Raw genomic sequence first — 17930 nt, forward strand, 5'->3', positions numbered from 1 at the left:
CTATAGGGCTACTCCTCCTATTTACTAGAGACTAGTCTTGTTCTGGGTATAGGATTCTACCATATTTCATGGCGTTTTGGGTTTGTTTGTTTGTTTGTTTTGTTGTTGTTGGACAGAGTTTTGCTCTTGTTGCCCAGGCTGGAGTGCAATGGTGCCATCTTGGCTCACTGCAACCTCTGCCTCCTGGGTTCAAGTGATTATCCTGCCTCAGACTCCTGAGTAGCTGGGATTACAGGCATGTGCCACCATGCTCAGCTAATTTTGTATTTTCAGTAGAGACAGGGTTTATCCATGTTGGTCAGGCTGGTCTCGAACTCCCCACCTTAGGTGATCCACCCGCCTCAGCCTCCCAAAGTGCTGGGATTACAGGTGTGAGCCACCATGCCTGGCCAGGGTTTTGTTTTTATTATTTTTAAATTTTTATGTTTTCTGTGAAACAGCTTCAGAAGGTCCTAAGAATTTGTGGCCCTCTTTTTGTTTTTAGAGATGGGAGCTTGCTATGTTGCCCAGGCTGGATTCAAACTCCTAGGCTCAAGTGGTCCTCCAACCTCAGCCTCCCAAATATCTAGGACAACAGGCACATGCCACCACGCCCAACTAGATAATAACTTTTAAATAGTGGAACAATATGTCAAATTTTTGTGCTAGCAACAATGTAACAATGTAATGGCTTTAGACATGATATACCTTTTTTTTTTTTTTTTTTTTTTCCTGAGACAGACTCTTGCTCTGTCACCCAGGCTGCAGTGTAGTGGCACAATCTCGGTTCCCTGCAACCTCACTTCCTAGACTCAAGCGATTCTCCTGCCTCAGCCTTCTGAGTAGCTGGGATTACAGGCCTATAACAACACACCCGGCCAATTTTTGTGTTTTTAGTAGAGATGGGGTTTCACCATGTTGCCCAAGGTGGTCTTGAAATCCTAGCCTCAGGTAATCCAACCACCTTGGCCTCCCAAAATGCAGGGATTACAGGTGTAAGCAGCCATGCCCAGCCAGACATGATACAGGCTTTAAAACTTAATCTGAATTATTAACATTTTCTCTATCACTTTCTTAAGTTCAGACAATCAACTAAATGAATAAATCAAGCTTTGTTTGTACCATTTGCCAATTTTTGTGATATAAATCCTCCCACCATGCTTGATTTCAATATGCCTATATGACATCACTGATCATAAAATTGGGAAAAGAGGCACATACCATCACATAGTATTTTCTCCAGACAGATAAAATAGATAGGGCGTTCCAGTTTTCAGTCTGACAGGTAAAGAGCTTGGAAGTCATCACTCCCATTTTCACAAGAAGGAAAAAGCCAAACAAACTGAAACTTAACAACCCTTCTTAGACCCTTCAGAGAATCGAGGTCCCAGGGCAAACCATCACCCCAAAATCTGGAGAGACATTTGGACTTAAAATAGGTGGAATAGAGAATCATGACTTACTTGGAGGAAAAACTACTACTGGAACCAGCAACTGGTAGAAATACTTATAGGGCAAGTGATTAATTGCTGGAGACTGAACATGGACTAGCTTGAGATTTTTTTTTAAACTCCTAGGGACCCAGTGTTAAAGAGTCCCCCACATTTTTGTGAGTTTTGCTTCCAACAGGGAGAGAGAGAAGTTAGCCATTTTGAAATACACCCAGAGCATTCTATGCTCCTTAACAAAGGCCTGCCTTCAAGGGAAACTGTTGAACAGAGCCTAACCAATGTGGAAGAAGGGATATATACCCAACAGAAGCCTCCTCTAAAAATGAGACAGTTGTGAAGGTCACACGTGCAATAAAAGACAGACCTAATAATAGAATTACGGAATGCTTTCCCCCATCCACTTTAATAGGGTTCCTGTTTAATAATGGGATTACAACGGAAAAAAACTGCAAGGCCCAGAGCCTATTTCAGGAAGAGTCTCTAAGGAAAGTTGAAGAGCAAGGGAGGCAAAAACAAGGACATCAGAGGAAATTTTAGCATCTAACACCTACAGCCATAGCAAACAGTAAACACAACCTAATTCCTAGCCATATAAACACAAAACCTTACCCTTACCCAATACATAATGTCCAACTTAAAACAATTATATGACATGCTAAAATGTAAACAAAATATATATATACACACACACATTTATATACCCACATATACATATATACACACACGTGTGTGTGTGTGTGTGTGTGTGTATGTGTGTAATCTAGAAAGACAAAGCAAGCCAGGAGCAATGGCTTACGCCTATAATCCCAGTATTTGGGAGGTGGGCAGATCACCTGAGGTCAGGAGTTTGAGACCAGCCTGGCCAACATGGCAAAACCCCGTCTCTACTAAAAATACAAAAATTAGCTAGGCAAGGTGGTGGGCACCTGTAATCCCAGCTACTCAGGGGGCTGAGGCAAAAGAATTGCTTGAACCCAGGAGGCGGAGGTTGCAGTGAGCTGAGATCGTGCCCCTACACTCCAGCATGGGTGACAGAGTGAGACTCCATCTCAAAAAAGACAAATCAAGCATCAGAACCAGACTCACATATGGCAGAAATTTTGGAATTATCAGACTGAGATTTTTAAATAACTATTAATATGTTAAGGACACTAATGGAAAAAGAGGACAACATTCAAGAACAAAGGGTAATGTAAGCAAAGAGATGAAAACTCTAAAGAATCAAAAGGAAATGCTAGAAATAAAAAAATACTGTAACAGAAATGAAGAATGCCTTTGGTGGGCTCATCAGTAGACTGAACCTGACAAAGGAAAAAAATCAGTGAGCTTGAAAATATGTCAATAGGAAACTTCCCAAACTGAAAAGCAAAGAGAAAAATGAATGAAAAAAGAGTGGAATATCCAGATGCAGTGGAAGTAAATTCAAGAGCACAGATAAGAGTAAAATAATCAGGAAGAGATGAGTTGTTAATATTTACTACTTTTATTTTATTTTATTTTATGACAAGATCTGGCTCTATCGCCAGTCTGGAGTGCAATGGCACAATCTCAGCTCACTGCAACCTCCACCACACAGGCTCAAGCCATCCTCCCACCTCAGCCTCCCAAGTAGCTGGGACTACATTCACGTACCACACCCAGCTAATTTCTGTAGGTTTTATTTTTTTGTAGAGACAGGGTTTGCCCAGCCTGATTTCAAACTTGTGAGCTCAAAAGATCCATCTGTCTTGGCCTTCCAAAGTGGTGGGATTACAGGTGTGAGACACCACGCCTGGTGTACTACCTTTATTTTTAATATAACTTATTCAATTGTAAGTTTAGTTAATGTAACTTTTAATAATGCCTTGTTCAATAATCACTTCACAAAATTAATGAAAATTTAACAAGCTTTCAAAATTCACTATGGATTGGCACACCACTGCTGAAACAAAGACTCATTGAAAGTATCCTATTCAGGGCCGGGCGCGGTGGCTCAAGCCTGTAATCCCAGCACTTTGGGAGGCCGAGATGGGTGGATCACGAGGTCAGGAGATCGAGACCATCCTGGCTAACACGGTGAAACCCCGTCTCTACTAAAAAATACAAAAGACTAGCCGGGCGAGGTGGCGGGCGCCTGTAGTCCCAGCTACTCGGGAGGCTGAGGCAGGAGAATGGTCTAAACCCGGGAGGCGGAGCTTGCAGTGAGCTGAGATCCGGCCACTGCACCCCAGCCTGGGCGACAGAGCAAGACTCTGTCTCAAAAAAAAAAAAAAAAAAAAGAAAGTATCCTATTCAGATTTCTCTTTTTTCCTGAATATAAGACTGGATAACTATTAACATTTAAATACTGGCAGGGCGTGGTGACTCACACCTGTAGTCACAGCACTTTGGGAGGCCAAGGAGGGCAGATCACTTGAGGTCAGCAATCCGAGACCAGACTGGTCAACTCTGTCTCTACTAAAAATATAAAAATTAGCCAGGTGTGGTGGCACGCCCCTGTAATCCCAGCTACTTGGAAGGCTGAGGCATGAGAATCTCTTGAAACCCGGGAGGCAGAGGTTGCAGTGAGCCGAGACAACGCCATTGCACTCCAGCCTGGGCAACGAGGGAGACTCTTAAAAAAAAAAAAAAAAAAAAAAGATTTAAGTTTCCATTATGTGCTGAACACTGTTCTAAGGAAGTATGCATGTATTATCTCATTTGATTCTCATAACTATCAGATACTGTCATTGCCATTTTTTTTTATTTAAAATTAAAAATGGAGGCTTAATCTATTCAAAGTCAGACACCTAGAATATGGCATAACTAAGATATGAGCCCAGGTCAGTGCTCTTTCTACTCACTGCCTTCTGAAGCTTACAGTGGAAGACTAGGTCAAGAAAAGGTATACTGACAGGCCAGGCACGGTGGCTCACTCCTGTAATCCCAGCACTTTGGGAGGCTGAAGTGGGTGGATCACGAGGTCAGGAGACCGAGACCATCCTGGCTAACACGGTAAAACCCAGTGTCTACTAAAAATACAAAAAATTAGCAGGATATGGTGGCAGGTGCCTGTAGTCCCAGCTACTCAGGAGGCTAAGGCGTGAACCTGGGAGGCAGAGCTTGCAGTGAGCCAAGACTGTGCCACTGTACTCCAGCCTGGGCAACAGAGTGAGACTCCGTCTCAAAAAAAAAAAAAAAAAGGTATACTGACAATTGATTCCTCCATTTTCCTGAAGTTATTTAGCCCACTCCCACTCCAGCTCCACTGTGAACCTATAAATCCTGTGCCTCATTAGACAAAGGGAGTGTCAGTTGTGGTAATTCTTAGGACATTACCATGGTTACCAGACACAGAGTCCAGTGCCCCAACATGGACATTCCAGAAGAGGACAGGGAGGATCTGAGATGGCCTTCTTCAACTTGTATCTATTGGGATATCAAAATTCCTTTCGGAGCAAGAAAAGGAACGCAACTGAAGAAACAAGTAAGGGGAATATAGGGTAGAGGGTTAGAAGGGCCACTTCTTTTCCTAGACGCTTCATGGCCACTTCCTAGCTATTTATTTTCCTACCTGGGGTTAGAGATTTATCCTCCAAGACCAACAGTTACACTAGTTAAAATTGTGGAATAGGGCCGGGCGTGGTGGCTCACACCTGTAATCCCAGCACTTTGGGAGGCCGAGGTGGGTGGATCACCTGAGGTCAGGAGTTCAAGACCAGCCTGGCCAACATGGTGAAAGTCCATCTCTACTAAAAATACAAAAATTAGCTGGGCATGGTGGCGCGTGCCTGTAATCCCAGCTACTCAGGAGGCTGAGGCAGGAGAACCGCTTGAACCCAGGAGGTGGAGGTTGCAGTGAGCTGAGGTCGTGCCATTGCCCTCCAACCTGGGTGACAAAGCGAGACTCTGTCTCAAAAAAAAAAAAAAATTGTGGAATAGGGACAATGTCCTTTCAGATTTGCTCTCCTGTCATTTAATATCCTTATTAAGACACACAATTTGGGCCAGGTGTGGTGGTTCACATGCAATCCCAGCACTTTGGCAGGCTAAGGCAGGAGGACTGCTTGAGTCCAGGAGTTCGAGACCAGCTTGGGCAACATAGTGAGACCATATCTCTATGAAAAGTTACACAAATTAGCTGGGTGTGGTAGTGCATGCCTGTGGTCCTAGCTAGTTGGGAGGCTGAAGTAGGAGAATCACTTGAGCCCAGGAGGTCAAGGATGAAGTGAGCCATGATCACACCACTGTACTCCAGCCTGGGCAACAGAGCGAAACCATCTCAAAAAAAAAAAGACACACAATTTGTTCAACCAAATAAGTATATTCTTAGTCATTCATTTGGTCATTTAACCAACATTTGTTAAGCACCAGGCTTTATGTTCCAGGGATTATGTTGGTGACTAGGGTTAAGACCTCTGCTGTAAAGCGACTATCTCATGAGAAAGATAAGTATGCAAACAAAAATTGCAATATGTTGTATGATTACATTAAATATGGAATGTTCTAGAGCCACTAAGAAAGAAGTACCTGATACTATTGGATTTGGAATAAGAACAGGGGGTGGAGGATGGGGGAATCCTTCAGAGAAGACTTCACACAGGAAATGCTTCCAGAACCCGGTGTTAAAGGAAGATTGGAGTTCACTACAAAGAAGGGGATATAGCACAGACGAAGGAGCAGAGACCTAAGAGAGAACCATATTAAGTGAATTCCAAGTTCATGGGTACAGATAAAGGATAAAATGGAGAGGTGCTGGGAGGCAGTCATTGAAAACTAGGAAGGGGCCAGATAATTGAAGATGCTGTTAGCCATGCTAAGCATTTTAACTTTATAGAGAGCCATTGAATTTTTAGTAGGCAGTGAGCAGATCTATATTAGATTCAAAATGCCTAGCCATGCCTCACACATAATAGAGGTTTCATAAATACTTGTAGGGTGAATGGATGAATAAGTAAATTTGAATAACTATAAAACAGGAAGCTAGGGGAGGCTTTACAGGAGATATAACAATTGATTTCATCTTAAAAGATGAATTGTTGCCAGGCGCAGCAGCTCACGCCTGTAATCCCAGCACTTTGAGAGGCTGAAGCGGGCAGATCATGAAGTCAAGAGATCGAGACCATCCTGGCCAACATGATGAAACCCCATTTCTACTAAAAATACAAAAAAAATTAGCTGGGCATGGTGGCACACGCCTGTAATCCCAGCTACCTGGGAGGCTGAGGCAGGAGAATCGCTTGAACCTGGGAGGCAGAGGTTGCAGTGAGCCGAAATTGCACCACTGCACTTCAGCCTGGCAACAGAGCGAGACTCCATCTCAAAAAAAAAAAAAAAAAAAAGATGAATTGTTTAAAAGCACAGATATGAAGGAAAAGGGTATTCCAGGTAGAATGGGGGACACATGTGAAGGAAATTAAGTTTAGGTGAGTGCTGAAGCAAAAGTTGTATTGGGGTGGGGGAAAAGGGACTGGGAAAGTATAAAAGCACAAAGTTAAGATTGTGGGCCGGGCACGGTGGCTGACGCCTGTAATCCCAGCACTTTGAGAGGCCGAGGTGGGCAGATCATGAGATCAGGAGTTCAAGAGCAGCCTAACCAACATAGTGAAACCCCGTCTCTACTAAAAATACAAAAATTAGCCGGGCGTAGTGGCATGCGCCTGTAATCCCAGCTACTCGGGAGGCTGAGGCAGGAGAATCACTGGAACCAGGGAGGCAGAGGTTGCTGTGAGCCGAGATCGCGTCACTGCACTCCAGCCTGGCTGACAGAGCAAGACTCTGTATGAAAAAAAAAAAAAAGATTGTAAAGAACGATCTTACATAGGCCTCCATTGGTCACTCTCTGTCCTCTGCAATTCTATCAAAGAAGTTCTGTTTTACTATCCAGCTTCCAGGTAAGATTTGTACAAAGGGTACCCCTGATGGACCTTAGAGACTCCTTAATATCCTTATACCAGTTCTTCCCCTTCCTACCCCAACTGGGTCCCAGCATTATGCCATGGGACTGTTTTTATCTCCAAATAAAGAGGAGCTCTTCTCTACCCTCTTTCAGAAAAACAAACTCTTTGGGAAACCTACAAATTTCCCCTTTTCCAGACCAAGACTAAGTCTCTCCTGGCTGCTCCAATCCTACCTACTCCTGCTAGATAGAATTCCCTCACCATGAAAAAACTGAGTATACAGCCGACCAGTTGTCCTACCTAGTTAGCTACTTAAGCACTGTTGAACAAGACTTAATACTGATCCAAAGAGGCCTGGGCATCATTTCTTTATAGGCTAGACAAAGTGGAAGATTTTACTTTATAAAAACCAGAGCCCTCTGTGGGATGATAGAGAAGTATCCTGATATCATCTGCTATCTAAGTTTTCTCATTCTGGTGGCAGAAAATCAGAGGCAGGAGGCTTGGCCAAACCCGTGGAATGTAAGGTTAGAGGAAAGATTGAACATCAAATATGCCATCCCTACTCCCTGCTCACTTCCCCTCCACCCCAATTTTACACCCTCCAGTTACTCTCTCAAAATACGGACTTCAACTTGCCAGTTTCTAATTAATCCATGCTTTTGTTGGCTCCGGCACCTTATAATAAACAACTACTTATTATGCAGTATAGCAGGCACTGTACTAAGCACGCTACATGCTTAATTTCATTTAATACTCTAACATTCCTGTGAGGTAGGTATTACTGTTCCCTTTTTATCAGTAAGAAAACTGAGGCTCAGGCCGGGCACCGTGGCTCACGCCTGTAATCCCAGTACTTTGGGAGGCCAAGGCGGGTGGATTGCCTGAGGTCAGGAGTTCGAGACTAGTTCAAAACACAGCAATCTGTCAGTTCCATTTTTTCCCAAACTGCCTATCCTACTGTAGTCTAGACTGTTCATTCTCAAAGCCTGTTTCATAACTATTGTCCTGGGGCTTGCTTTTGCCTCTCTCCAAGGTAGTATTCACTGTTTCCTGGATCCCATGTTTTTTTTCTTGGCTTACTCCCTCCCTTTCCTGCAATATGCCAAGAATTTTTATAAGAATGCATAGGAGGTATATTTATGAGTCCAGAATGGCTTTATTCTATACCCTCACACTTGATTGATAGTTTTTCAAGATAGGAAATTCTAGGTTGAAAATCATTTTCTGAAAATTTTGAAGCTGTTTTTATTGTCCTCTAGCTTCCAGTTACATTCCTTTGTATGTAACTAATTTCTTTCTTTCTGGAAGTTTTTTTTTTTTTCTTTCTGAGATAGGGTCACCCATGCTGAAGTGCAGTGGCACAATTTTGGCTCACTGTGCTCAATCTCTGCTTCCTGTGCTCAAGCCATCCTCCCACCTCAGCCTCCTTAGTAGCTGGAACTACAGGCACATACCACCATGCCTGGCTAATTTTTTATATTTTTTGTAGAGATGGGGTCTTGCCATGTTGCCCATGCTGGTCTCAAACTCCTGCAATCAAGCAATCCTCCCAAAGTGCTAGGATTACAGGCGTGAGCCACTTCGCCCGGCCTCTGGAAACTTTTGATTTTCTTTTTGTTCTGTAGTATTCTGATATTTCAAAATGATGGAATTTATTGTAAGTCTTTTCTCATTCATTGTTTTGAACACTCCATGAGCTCTTTCATTCTGGAAATTTATGCTTTCCATTTCTGAGAAATTTTATTTTAATTTTTAATTTATTGTTTTCTTTCTTCTTTTTCAAACTACCATTTGTCAGTTATATAAAGTCTCCCAAATTGATCTTCTAACATTAATCTTGATATTATTATTATTATTAATTACTATTTTTGAGACAGGGTCTTGCTCTGTCACCCAGGCTGGAGTGCAGTAGAACAGTCATGGCTTACTGCAGCCTCAACCTCCCAGGCTCAAGCGATGCTCCCAGCTCAGCCTCCCTGAGTAGCTGGGACTACAGGTGTAGGCTACCATGCCTGGCTAATTTTTGTATTTTTTAGTAGAAATGGAGTCTCCCTGTGTTGCCCAGGATGATCTGGAACTCCTAAGCTCAAGCAATCTGCCCACTTTGGCCTCCCAAAGTGCTGGGATTACAGGTGTGAGCCACCATGTCTGGCTTAATTTTCTTTATCATCATCATTATTATTACTATTTATTCTTTGGAAGGCTTCCTTAATTTTATCTTGCAACCTCGTGTTAATTAGCTATTGCTGTATAACATATTACCCTAAAATATGCAGGCTTATAACAGCAAATATTATTTTACAGTTTCTGTTAATCCAGAAGCAACTTATCTAGATAATTCTGGCTCAGGATCTCTCACATGGTTGCAGACAGGATGTCAGCAGGGGCTGTAGCCATATAATGGTTGGAGATTGGGTGGGAGCTGAAGGAGCCATTTCCAGGATATCTGGTGACCTCAGTTTCTCTGTGGGTATTGACAAGACACCCCAGTTTCTCGCCATATGGGCCTCTCCATAAGCGGTTTGAGTATTCTTGTATAGCACTTAACTTTCTTCAGAGCAAGTGATCAGAAAGAAGGAAGGGAGCCAAAATGCATTTTTATGACTTAGTCTCAGAAGTGACTGTCACTTTACCTTTTCTATTTGTTAGAAGAGAATTACTAAATCCAGCCCATACCCAAGGGAAGCGGAAGCTCTACTTCTTGAGGGGAGGTTTATCAAAGGATTTGTGGAAATATGTGAAAACCAGCACACCCTCATATCAGAACTTTTTTTTTTTTCTGCTTTTGTTTTCTTCATGCAGTAGATAAGAACATTTTATCTTGGTTATTATATTGTATTTTAATTTCCAAGGACCATTTTTGGTCCTCTGATTTTCCTTTTTTATATTTTCTCATTTGTCCATGAATATATACTTTATTTGAAGTTCTCTTCCTTGCATCGACTCTTTTTCCCTCTGAGCCCTTTTTCCTATGAGTTTATTTTGGTATCTTGTTTGTCTCAGTGATTACTCTCCTCAGATAACTAGTGATCCTTGGCTTTCCATTCTGATTTAAGAGTAAGAAACAAACAAAAAAAGCTAACTAGAAACTGATGGAGGGAGTTGTCCATTATGGGCTTCATTCCAGAGCTTTCCTCTGGCTCTCTATAATTTCTCTGGGGAAGAATCTTATTATTCCTTCTCTGGGTATTGGTTATATGCTTATCTATTAGCATGCTGGGGCTAGGACAGAAGAAGGTATTGAGGGTCTTAATTTTGAGGATCCTGACTTTTTTAACTTAATCACCAGATTTTCTGTCCTACACCTGTGCCAGCTATATTAGTCGGTTCTCACATTGCTTTAAAGAATGACCTGAGACTGAGTAATTATAAAAAAAAGAGAGAGATCTAATTGTCTCCGTTCTACAGGCTGTACAAGAAGCATGGCAGGGGAAGCCTCAGGAAACTTACAATTATGGTGGAAGGCGAAGGGAAAGCAGGCATGTTCTACATGGTTGGAGTAGGAGAAAAAGAGAAGAGAGAAGGGGTGGGTGGTTGGTGCTATCCACTTTCAAACAACTAGATCTTGTGAGAACTCACTCACTATCACGAGAACAGCAAGGGGGAAAGCCGACCCAATGATCTAATCACCTTCCACCAGGTACCTCCTCCAACACTGGAGATTACAATTCGATAGGTTTGGGTAGGGACATAAATCCAAACCATATTACCAGTCTTCACAGTGAATCCTGTCCAGGGGTGCAGGGCCTCCTAGATTCAGGTCCTCTAGAGAAATCTTACATTCCATTTTCAGGGCAGGGTAGTTTGCCTGGTTTAGCCAGATGCTCTGACAGTTTCAGTGACTCCCTTCCTGTTCTCAAGCCTATTCCCTACTCCTACCATCTGTGGTACCCATTACATTCTAAGTTTTGGGCCTTTCAGATGAATTAGCTCAATTCTAGATGTATTCTCCGCTACAGAAACTTAGGTAACAACATTATTTACTGTGTTAGGTTAATTGCCACTCTTCTGTCCACTTTGCATTTTCCAAAAGGTATTTCTACTGAAATATCTCATGTGCTCTTATATCCTTGCCCACTGTTTTTGCCCTTGAAGATTAATATTATTGTGATTATGATGATGACAATGTCATTTTAGCAAATTTGGGAGGAAAAGGAAATAAAGCCAATAAGGTCAATCTACCATTTTTAAAAACTTTTCTTGCTAATGTAACTTCAAAATTATAGAAAATGTGTAAGACTTGTGGAAAGAATTTCTCTACACCCTTTACCCAAGTTAACTCATTGTTAATTTTGCCACTCTGTTTTTTGCTTTGTCTCTACTATAATATCTACTTTATCTCAGATAGTTGAGAATAAGTTGCTCATATTATATCTCTTCCCGTCTAAATAAATAAGCTTGTATCTCCCAACAACTCACGGTATAGGTATCAAATTCAGCAAATCTTAACACTGATACAATGCTGTTACATAATTACCTACAGTGCATTTTTCAGTTTTGCCAATTGTTTCATAAATGTCTTTTTTTTTTTGAGATGGTGTCTCACTGTCGCCAAGGCTGGAGTGCAGTGGCGTGATCTTAGCTCACCGCAAGCTCTGCCTCCCGGGTTCAGGCCATTCTCCTGCCTCAGCCTCCGGAGTAGCTGGGACTACAGGGGCCCGCCAGCACGCCCAGCTAATTTTTTTGTATTTTTAGTACAGACGGAGTTTCACTGTTTTAGCCAGGATGGTCTCTGTCTCCTGACCTCGTGATCTGCACACCTTGGCCTCCCAAAGTGCTGCGATTACAGGCGTGAGCCACTGCGCCCCGCCCTTTTTTTTTTTTTTTTTTTTTTCAGACAGGCTCTTACTCCATCTCCCAGGCTTCAGTGCAGTGAGGTGATCACGGTTTACTGCAGCCTTGAGCTCCTGGGCTCAAGTGATTCTCCCACCTCAGACTCCCAAAGTGCTGGAATTATAGGCATGAGCCATCACACCTGGGCAACTTTTTTTTTTTTTTTTTTTTTTAAGAGAGGAGGTCCCAGCCTGGCCAACATGGTGAAACCTAGTCTCTGCTAAAAATACGAAAATTAGTCAGGCATGGTGGCAGGTGCCTCTAATGCTAGCTACTCAGGAGAATGAGGTGGGAGGATTGCTTGAACCTGGGAGATGGAGGTTGCCGTGAGCCAAGATCACGCCATTGCACTCCAGCCTGGGTGACAGAGACTCCATCTTAAAAATTAAAAATAAAAGAGATGAGGTCTCGCTATGTTGCCCAGACTGTCCATTAATGTCTTTTGGAGCAAAATTTTTCCTTCCAGGGTCCAGTTAAGGATCAACCCATTGCATTTAGTAAGCATGTCTCTTTAGTCTCCTTTAATCTGGAATAGTTCCTTCACCTTCGTTTCATGATACTGCCTTTTTTTTGAGACGGAGTTTTGCTCTTGTTGCCCAGGCTGGAGTGCAGAGGCTCACTGCAATCTCTGCCGTCCAGGTTCAAGCGATTCTCCTGCCTTAGCCTCCCAAGTAGCTGGAATTACAGGCATGCGCCACCTGGCCCAACTAATTTTGCATTTTTAGTAGAGATGGGGTTTCTCCATGTTGCTCAGGCTGGTCTCGAACTCCCAACCTCAGGTGATCCACCCACCTCTGCTTCCCAAAGTGCTGGGATTAGAGGCATGAGTCACCACGCCTGGCTAGTATTGACATTTTTGTAATAGTATAGGCAAGACATTGTGTAGAATATTTCATAATTTGGATTTTTCTGATGTTTCTCATGATTAGATTGAGTTTAAACATCTTTGGCAGGAATAAGTGACATTATGTCCTCAGTACATCATATCGGGAGGCTCATGATGTCATTTTGTCCCATTACTGGTAATGTGAACTTTGACCACTTAAGGTGTAATTGTTGGTTTTCTTCACTGTCAAGTTACCATTCTTCTTTTGTAACCAATAATTTCTGGTAAGATTCTTTGGAAAAATGTAAGTATCCTATTCTTTATTATTATTATTTTTTTTTGACAAGGTGTCACTCTGTTGCTCAGGCTTGAGTGCAGTGGCACAATCACAGCTCACCACAGCCTTGACCTCCCAGACAAGCAATTCTCCAACCTCAGCCTCCCAAGTAGCTGAGACTACAGATGCCCACCACCACACACAGCCAATTGTTTTTATTTCTAGTAGAAGGTCTACTAGACCTGGGCTATGTTGCCCAGGCTATTCTCAAATTCCTGAGCTCAAGCGATTCTCCCGCCCCAACCTCCCTAAGTGGTGGAATTACAGGCATGAGCCATTGCACCTAGTCAACTATCCTATTCTTCATCAAATTTTCACCCACTAATTTTAGTATCGATTGATGGTTTTGTGTGAATCTGTTATTTCTGTAATAATTGCAAAATTGTGATTTTCTAACTCCAATCCATTTTAACTCAAAGTTTACTACAATTAAAAAAAAATTTTTTTGTAGACACAGGGTCTCACTTGTTGCCCAGGTTGGTCTCGAGCCCCTGGCCTCAAGCAATCCTTCTGTCTGGGCCCCCCGAAGCACATATTACAGGCATGAGCCACCTCACCTAGCCCCCAGCTTTTAAATGACCCACCTTTCTTGAGTTTTTCCAAAACATTCAGCTTCATTTTCCTTTCCTTTTCTTTTTTTTTCTGTTTTTTGTTTGTTTGTTTGTTTGTTTTGTTTTTTGAGACAGAGTCTCACTCTGTTGCCGAGGCTGGAGTGCAATGGCACAATCTCGGATCACTGCAACCTCTGCCTCCCGGGTTCAAGCCATTCTCCTGCCTCAGCCTCCCGAGTAGCTGGGATAACAGGCACCTGCCACCTGTTATCCAAATATTTGAACTGATGGACAGTATGTGTGGAGAAAAAGGGCTGTGGCTTTTATTTATTTTATTTTTGTTTTTATTTTTTTTTAGATGGAGTTTCGCTCTTGTTGCCCAGGCTGGAGTGCAGTGGCATGATCTCCACTCAAGGTAACCTCCACCTCCCAGGTTCAAGTGATCCTCCTGCCTCAGCCTCCCAAGTAGCTGGGATTACTTGTGCCGCCATGCCTGGCCCCATCTTTTTATTCTTAATTTACAAAGGATTATACGCTCTGCCTCCAGGGCTCAAGCAATTATTGTGCCTTAGCCTCCGGAGTAGCTAGGATTACAGGCCTGTGCCTCCACACCAGGCTAATTTTTGTATTTTTAGTAGAGGTAGGGTTTCTCCATGTTAGTCAGAATGGTCTTGAACTCCTGACCTTGTGATCTGCCCGCCTTGGCCTCCCAAGGTGCTGGGATTACAGGCGTTAGCCACCATGCCCGGCCTCAGCTTCATTTTTATAAAAGCCACTGCCGGCCGGGCGCGGTGGCTCAAGCCTGTAATCCCAGCACTTTGGGAGGCCGAGATGGGCGGATCACGAGGTCAGGAGATCGAGACCACCCTGGCTAACACGGTGAAACCCCCTCTCTACTAAAAAAAAAAGCCACTGCCACGCCGGGCGTGGCATTTTGAGAGGCCAAGACTGGTGGATTGCTTGAGCCCAGGAATTTGAGGCCAGCCTGGGCAACATGGTGAACCTCATCTCTACAAAAAATACAAAAATTAACCTGGTGTGGGGCACAGGCCTGTAATCCTAGCTACTCAGGAGGCTAAGGCACAAGAATTGCTTGAGCCCTGGAGGCAGAGGTTGTAATCCTTTGTAAATTAAGAATAAAAAGGTGGGACCAGGCCTGGTGGCTCACACCCGTAATCCCAGCACTTTGGGAGGCCAAGGCGGGCGGAGCGCGAGGTCAGGAGATCGATACCATCCTGGCTAACACGGTGAAACTCCATCTCTACTAAAAATACAAAAAAATTAGCTGGGTGTGGTGGCAGGCGCCCGTAGTCCCAGCTACTGGCGGTGGGGGTGGGGTGGTGCTGAGGCAGGAGAATGGCTTGAACCCGGGAGGCGGAGCTTGCAGTGAGCTGAGATCACACCACTGCTGCACTGCAGCTTGGGGGAGGGTGCGAGACTCCATCTCAAAAAAAAAAAAAAAAAAGAATAAAAAGATGTTTCTCAGCATAATACACACCTCCCGCCTCACATCATACACAAAAATAAATTCCCGAGGCTGAGGCAGGCGGATCATTTGACAAGGTCAGGAGTTCGAGACCAGCCTGACCAACATGGTAAAACCCCGTCTCTACTAAAAATACAAAAAAATTAGCTGGGCTTCGTGGTGCTTGCCTATAGCCCAGCTACTTGGGAGGCTGAGGCCAGAGAATCACTTGAACCCAGGAGGCGGATATTGCAGTGAGCCAAGATCGCACCTCCCAGCCTGGGTGGCAGAGCGAGACTTTGTCTCAATCAATCAATCAATTTCAGATGAATTAGAGAGTTCAATAAATAAAACTACGGAAATATTAGAAGAAAACATAGAATATTTGTATATTCTTAGCAGGGTTTTGCAAATCTTTCTTTATTAGACATTAAGCCCAGAAGCCTAAAAGAAAATATTGACAATTTTTACTAAAAAATAATTTAATTGTGTATCAAAAGACATCATAAACTTAAAATCAAGAGAGAGACTGAGTGAAAATATTTGTCATATATAGATGGGTGTATATCTACATGCACATATACACACATATATAAACGCACACATACTTACATGTTCATATGTATAAATCATGTATGCAGTAATATTGAGAATATATAAAAAGCTTCTAAGTAAAGCACCAAGCCAGACTCCCCCTCTAATCCAACATCAAATATTTATTTATTGGGAATTGATTGTGCCAGCCACTGTGTAAGACACTAGAAATATAACAGTGATTAACACAGACAATAAAACTAGTAAATAAATAAACAAGATACAAATTATGCCGAGTGCTGGGGAGAAAATAAAGGGGCAATGCAATAGAAGAGAAGTCCTAAAGTGCTGGCCTGGATGCCAGATGTAGCCTGATGCCATGCTCAGTTTGCAGAGTGCTTTGTAAAAAAAAATGTAGACCAACATCTAAAAATCCAGAGATTTCATGTAAAACCAACATTTCTGACTTCTCTTTAAAAATTAGATTTGGGGGCCGGGCACAATGGCTTACACCTGTAATCCAAGCACTTTGGGAGGCCAAGGCGGGTGGATCATCTGAGGTCAGGAGTTTAAGACCAGCCTGGCCAACATGGCGAAACCTGTCTCTACTAAAAACACAAAAATTAGCTGGGCATGGTGGTGCATGCCTGTAATCCCAGCTACTCGGGAGACTGAGGCAGAAGAATCACTTGAACCCGGGAGGCAGAGGTTGCAGTGAGCCGACATTGTGCCCCTGCACTTTAGCCTGGGCAACAAAGTGAGACTCCGTCTCAAAAAAAAAAAAAAAAAATTAGATTTGGCCACACTGGCCCTAAACTGTGGCTGTAAATGACAACAAACAGGTAGAATAAAGTAGCAGCTTCCCCTTCAGATGGTACAGGTTTCTTACCCAGCTTGCTTTACTCATAAGCATTATCTGCCTGGCCCTTATGGACAACTGAGTTTGAAGATGCCATAATGAAGAGTAACTTGGAGAGGCAGCTTTATTTTATTTTGTTTTTTTAACTTTTACTTTATTTCATTTTTTTTGAGAGGCAGCATCTCCTTTTGTTGCCCAGGCTGGTCTTAAACTGGGCTCAAGTGATCCTCCTGCCTCAGCCTCCCGAAATGCTGAGATTACAGGTATGAGCCACCATGCCTAACAAGAGGCCCTCTTTAGACAGATAATTCAATGAAGTAATGTTTGAGCTACAGCCTGAAGAATGAGAAGCTTGTCATGTATAGAACTAAGCCTAAGGCTTCATCTTCGTAAGAACAGATTCAAAATCGAGAAAAAATTCAAAGCCAAAACTGTAGCAGGGTACCTTCACCTCCCACTTTGATCAGATTGCTTTCATTGCATCCCAGCCCTGAAATTCATCTCCCAGTTCTGACACCCTTTTTAATAGTGCAAACCCTAACATAGCTATGCACTGTGCCCATCATCCATGACCTCATAACGAAAGGAACCATAGAATAGTATTTCTGATGCCACAATCCCTTTTCACAAAGACATTCAGGCAACTTGGCTACCCTCCGCCAAGTTTGGCTTCAACCATATCATTCAATCTTCCACCTGAAAATTGCATTCAATAGTAATTTTCTTCTATTCTTAGTACTTTCTTGAAGCCACTTGAATTGCCCCAGAGTTGAAGTCTGTGTCCACATGGCCAAGCTGTGAGACACACAGGCTGACCTCTAGGAGTTCATTATAAGGCCATGAAAAGTGTGCTCCAGAGAAAACTGTCGAGACAAAGGTGACTTTATTTAGCTTTTATCTAGGATGTTTAGTCTTCCTAGAGTGACGAGTACCATAACCACAGATGTCAAGTGGGAACTCAGGGCAGCCTGACAATCCTATCATGTTCCCCTAGTCACTCTCCCAATACTCAAGTCAACTATTTCACATCCCCTCCTTGGAGATCTAAAGCCCCTCTCCCATCCTCACTCTGAGCTAACTTCCTTGCTCCTTATTTCACTAAGAAAATTAGAAGGAATCAAAGACTTTCCATCATCACATCTAACATTCCACTCCATTCCCTCTGGTTCAATGAATGAACTGATTCCATTTGTGTACTGGAGCCCATCCCTTCTCATCTACTCTAGGATTTTGC

At 42.9% G+C, this 17930-nt stretch overlaps 2 protein-coding genes across 3 annotated transcripts in view; one reads left to right on the forward strand and one right to left on the reverse strand.

Moving 5' to 3' along the window:
• The first annotated feature begins 4601 nt into the window (after window positions 1-4601).
• The window catches only part of TEX49 (testis expressed 49), a 32307-nt gene continuing 18978 nt past the window's right edge, over window positions 4602-17930 (forward strand). The window contains exon 1 of one of the 2 annotated variants that reach the window (XM_021922274.2): window positions 4602-4875. In XM_021922274.2, the coding sequence (XP_021777966.1) occupies window positions 4797-4875 (79 nt within the window). In that variant the 5' untranslated portion in view covers window positions 4602-4796. Of the gene's footprint in view, window positions 4876-12877; window positions 13147-17930 lie in introns of those variants that run through there. The other variant, XM_021922275.2, reaches the window with a different exon arrangement.
• Window positions 16640-17930, reverse strand: part of ADCY6 (adenylate cyclase 6) — a 44888-nt gene continuing 43597 nt past the window's right edge. The window contains exon 22 of the mRNA XM_017945845.3: window positions 16640-17559. Coding sequence (XP_017801334.1) covers window positions 17515-17559 — 45 coding nt within the window. The 3' untranslated portion in view covers window positions 16640-17514. The remainder of the gene's footprint in view (window positions 17560-17930) is intronic.

The sequence above is a fragment of the Papio anubis genome, chromosome 9 (genome assembly GCF_008728515.1).
Source record: "Papio anubis isolate 15944 chromosome 9, Panubis1.0, whole genome shotgun sequence".
In the NCBI taxonomy this organism is placed as follows: domain Eukaryota; kingdom Metazoa; phylum Chordata; class Mammalia; order Primates; family Cercopithecidae; genus Papio; species Papio anubis.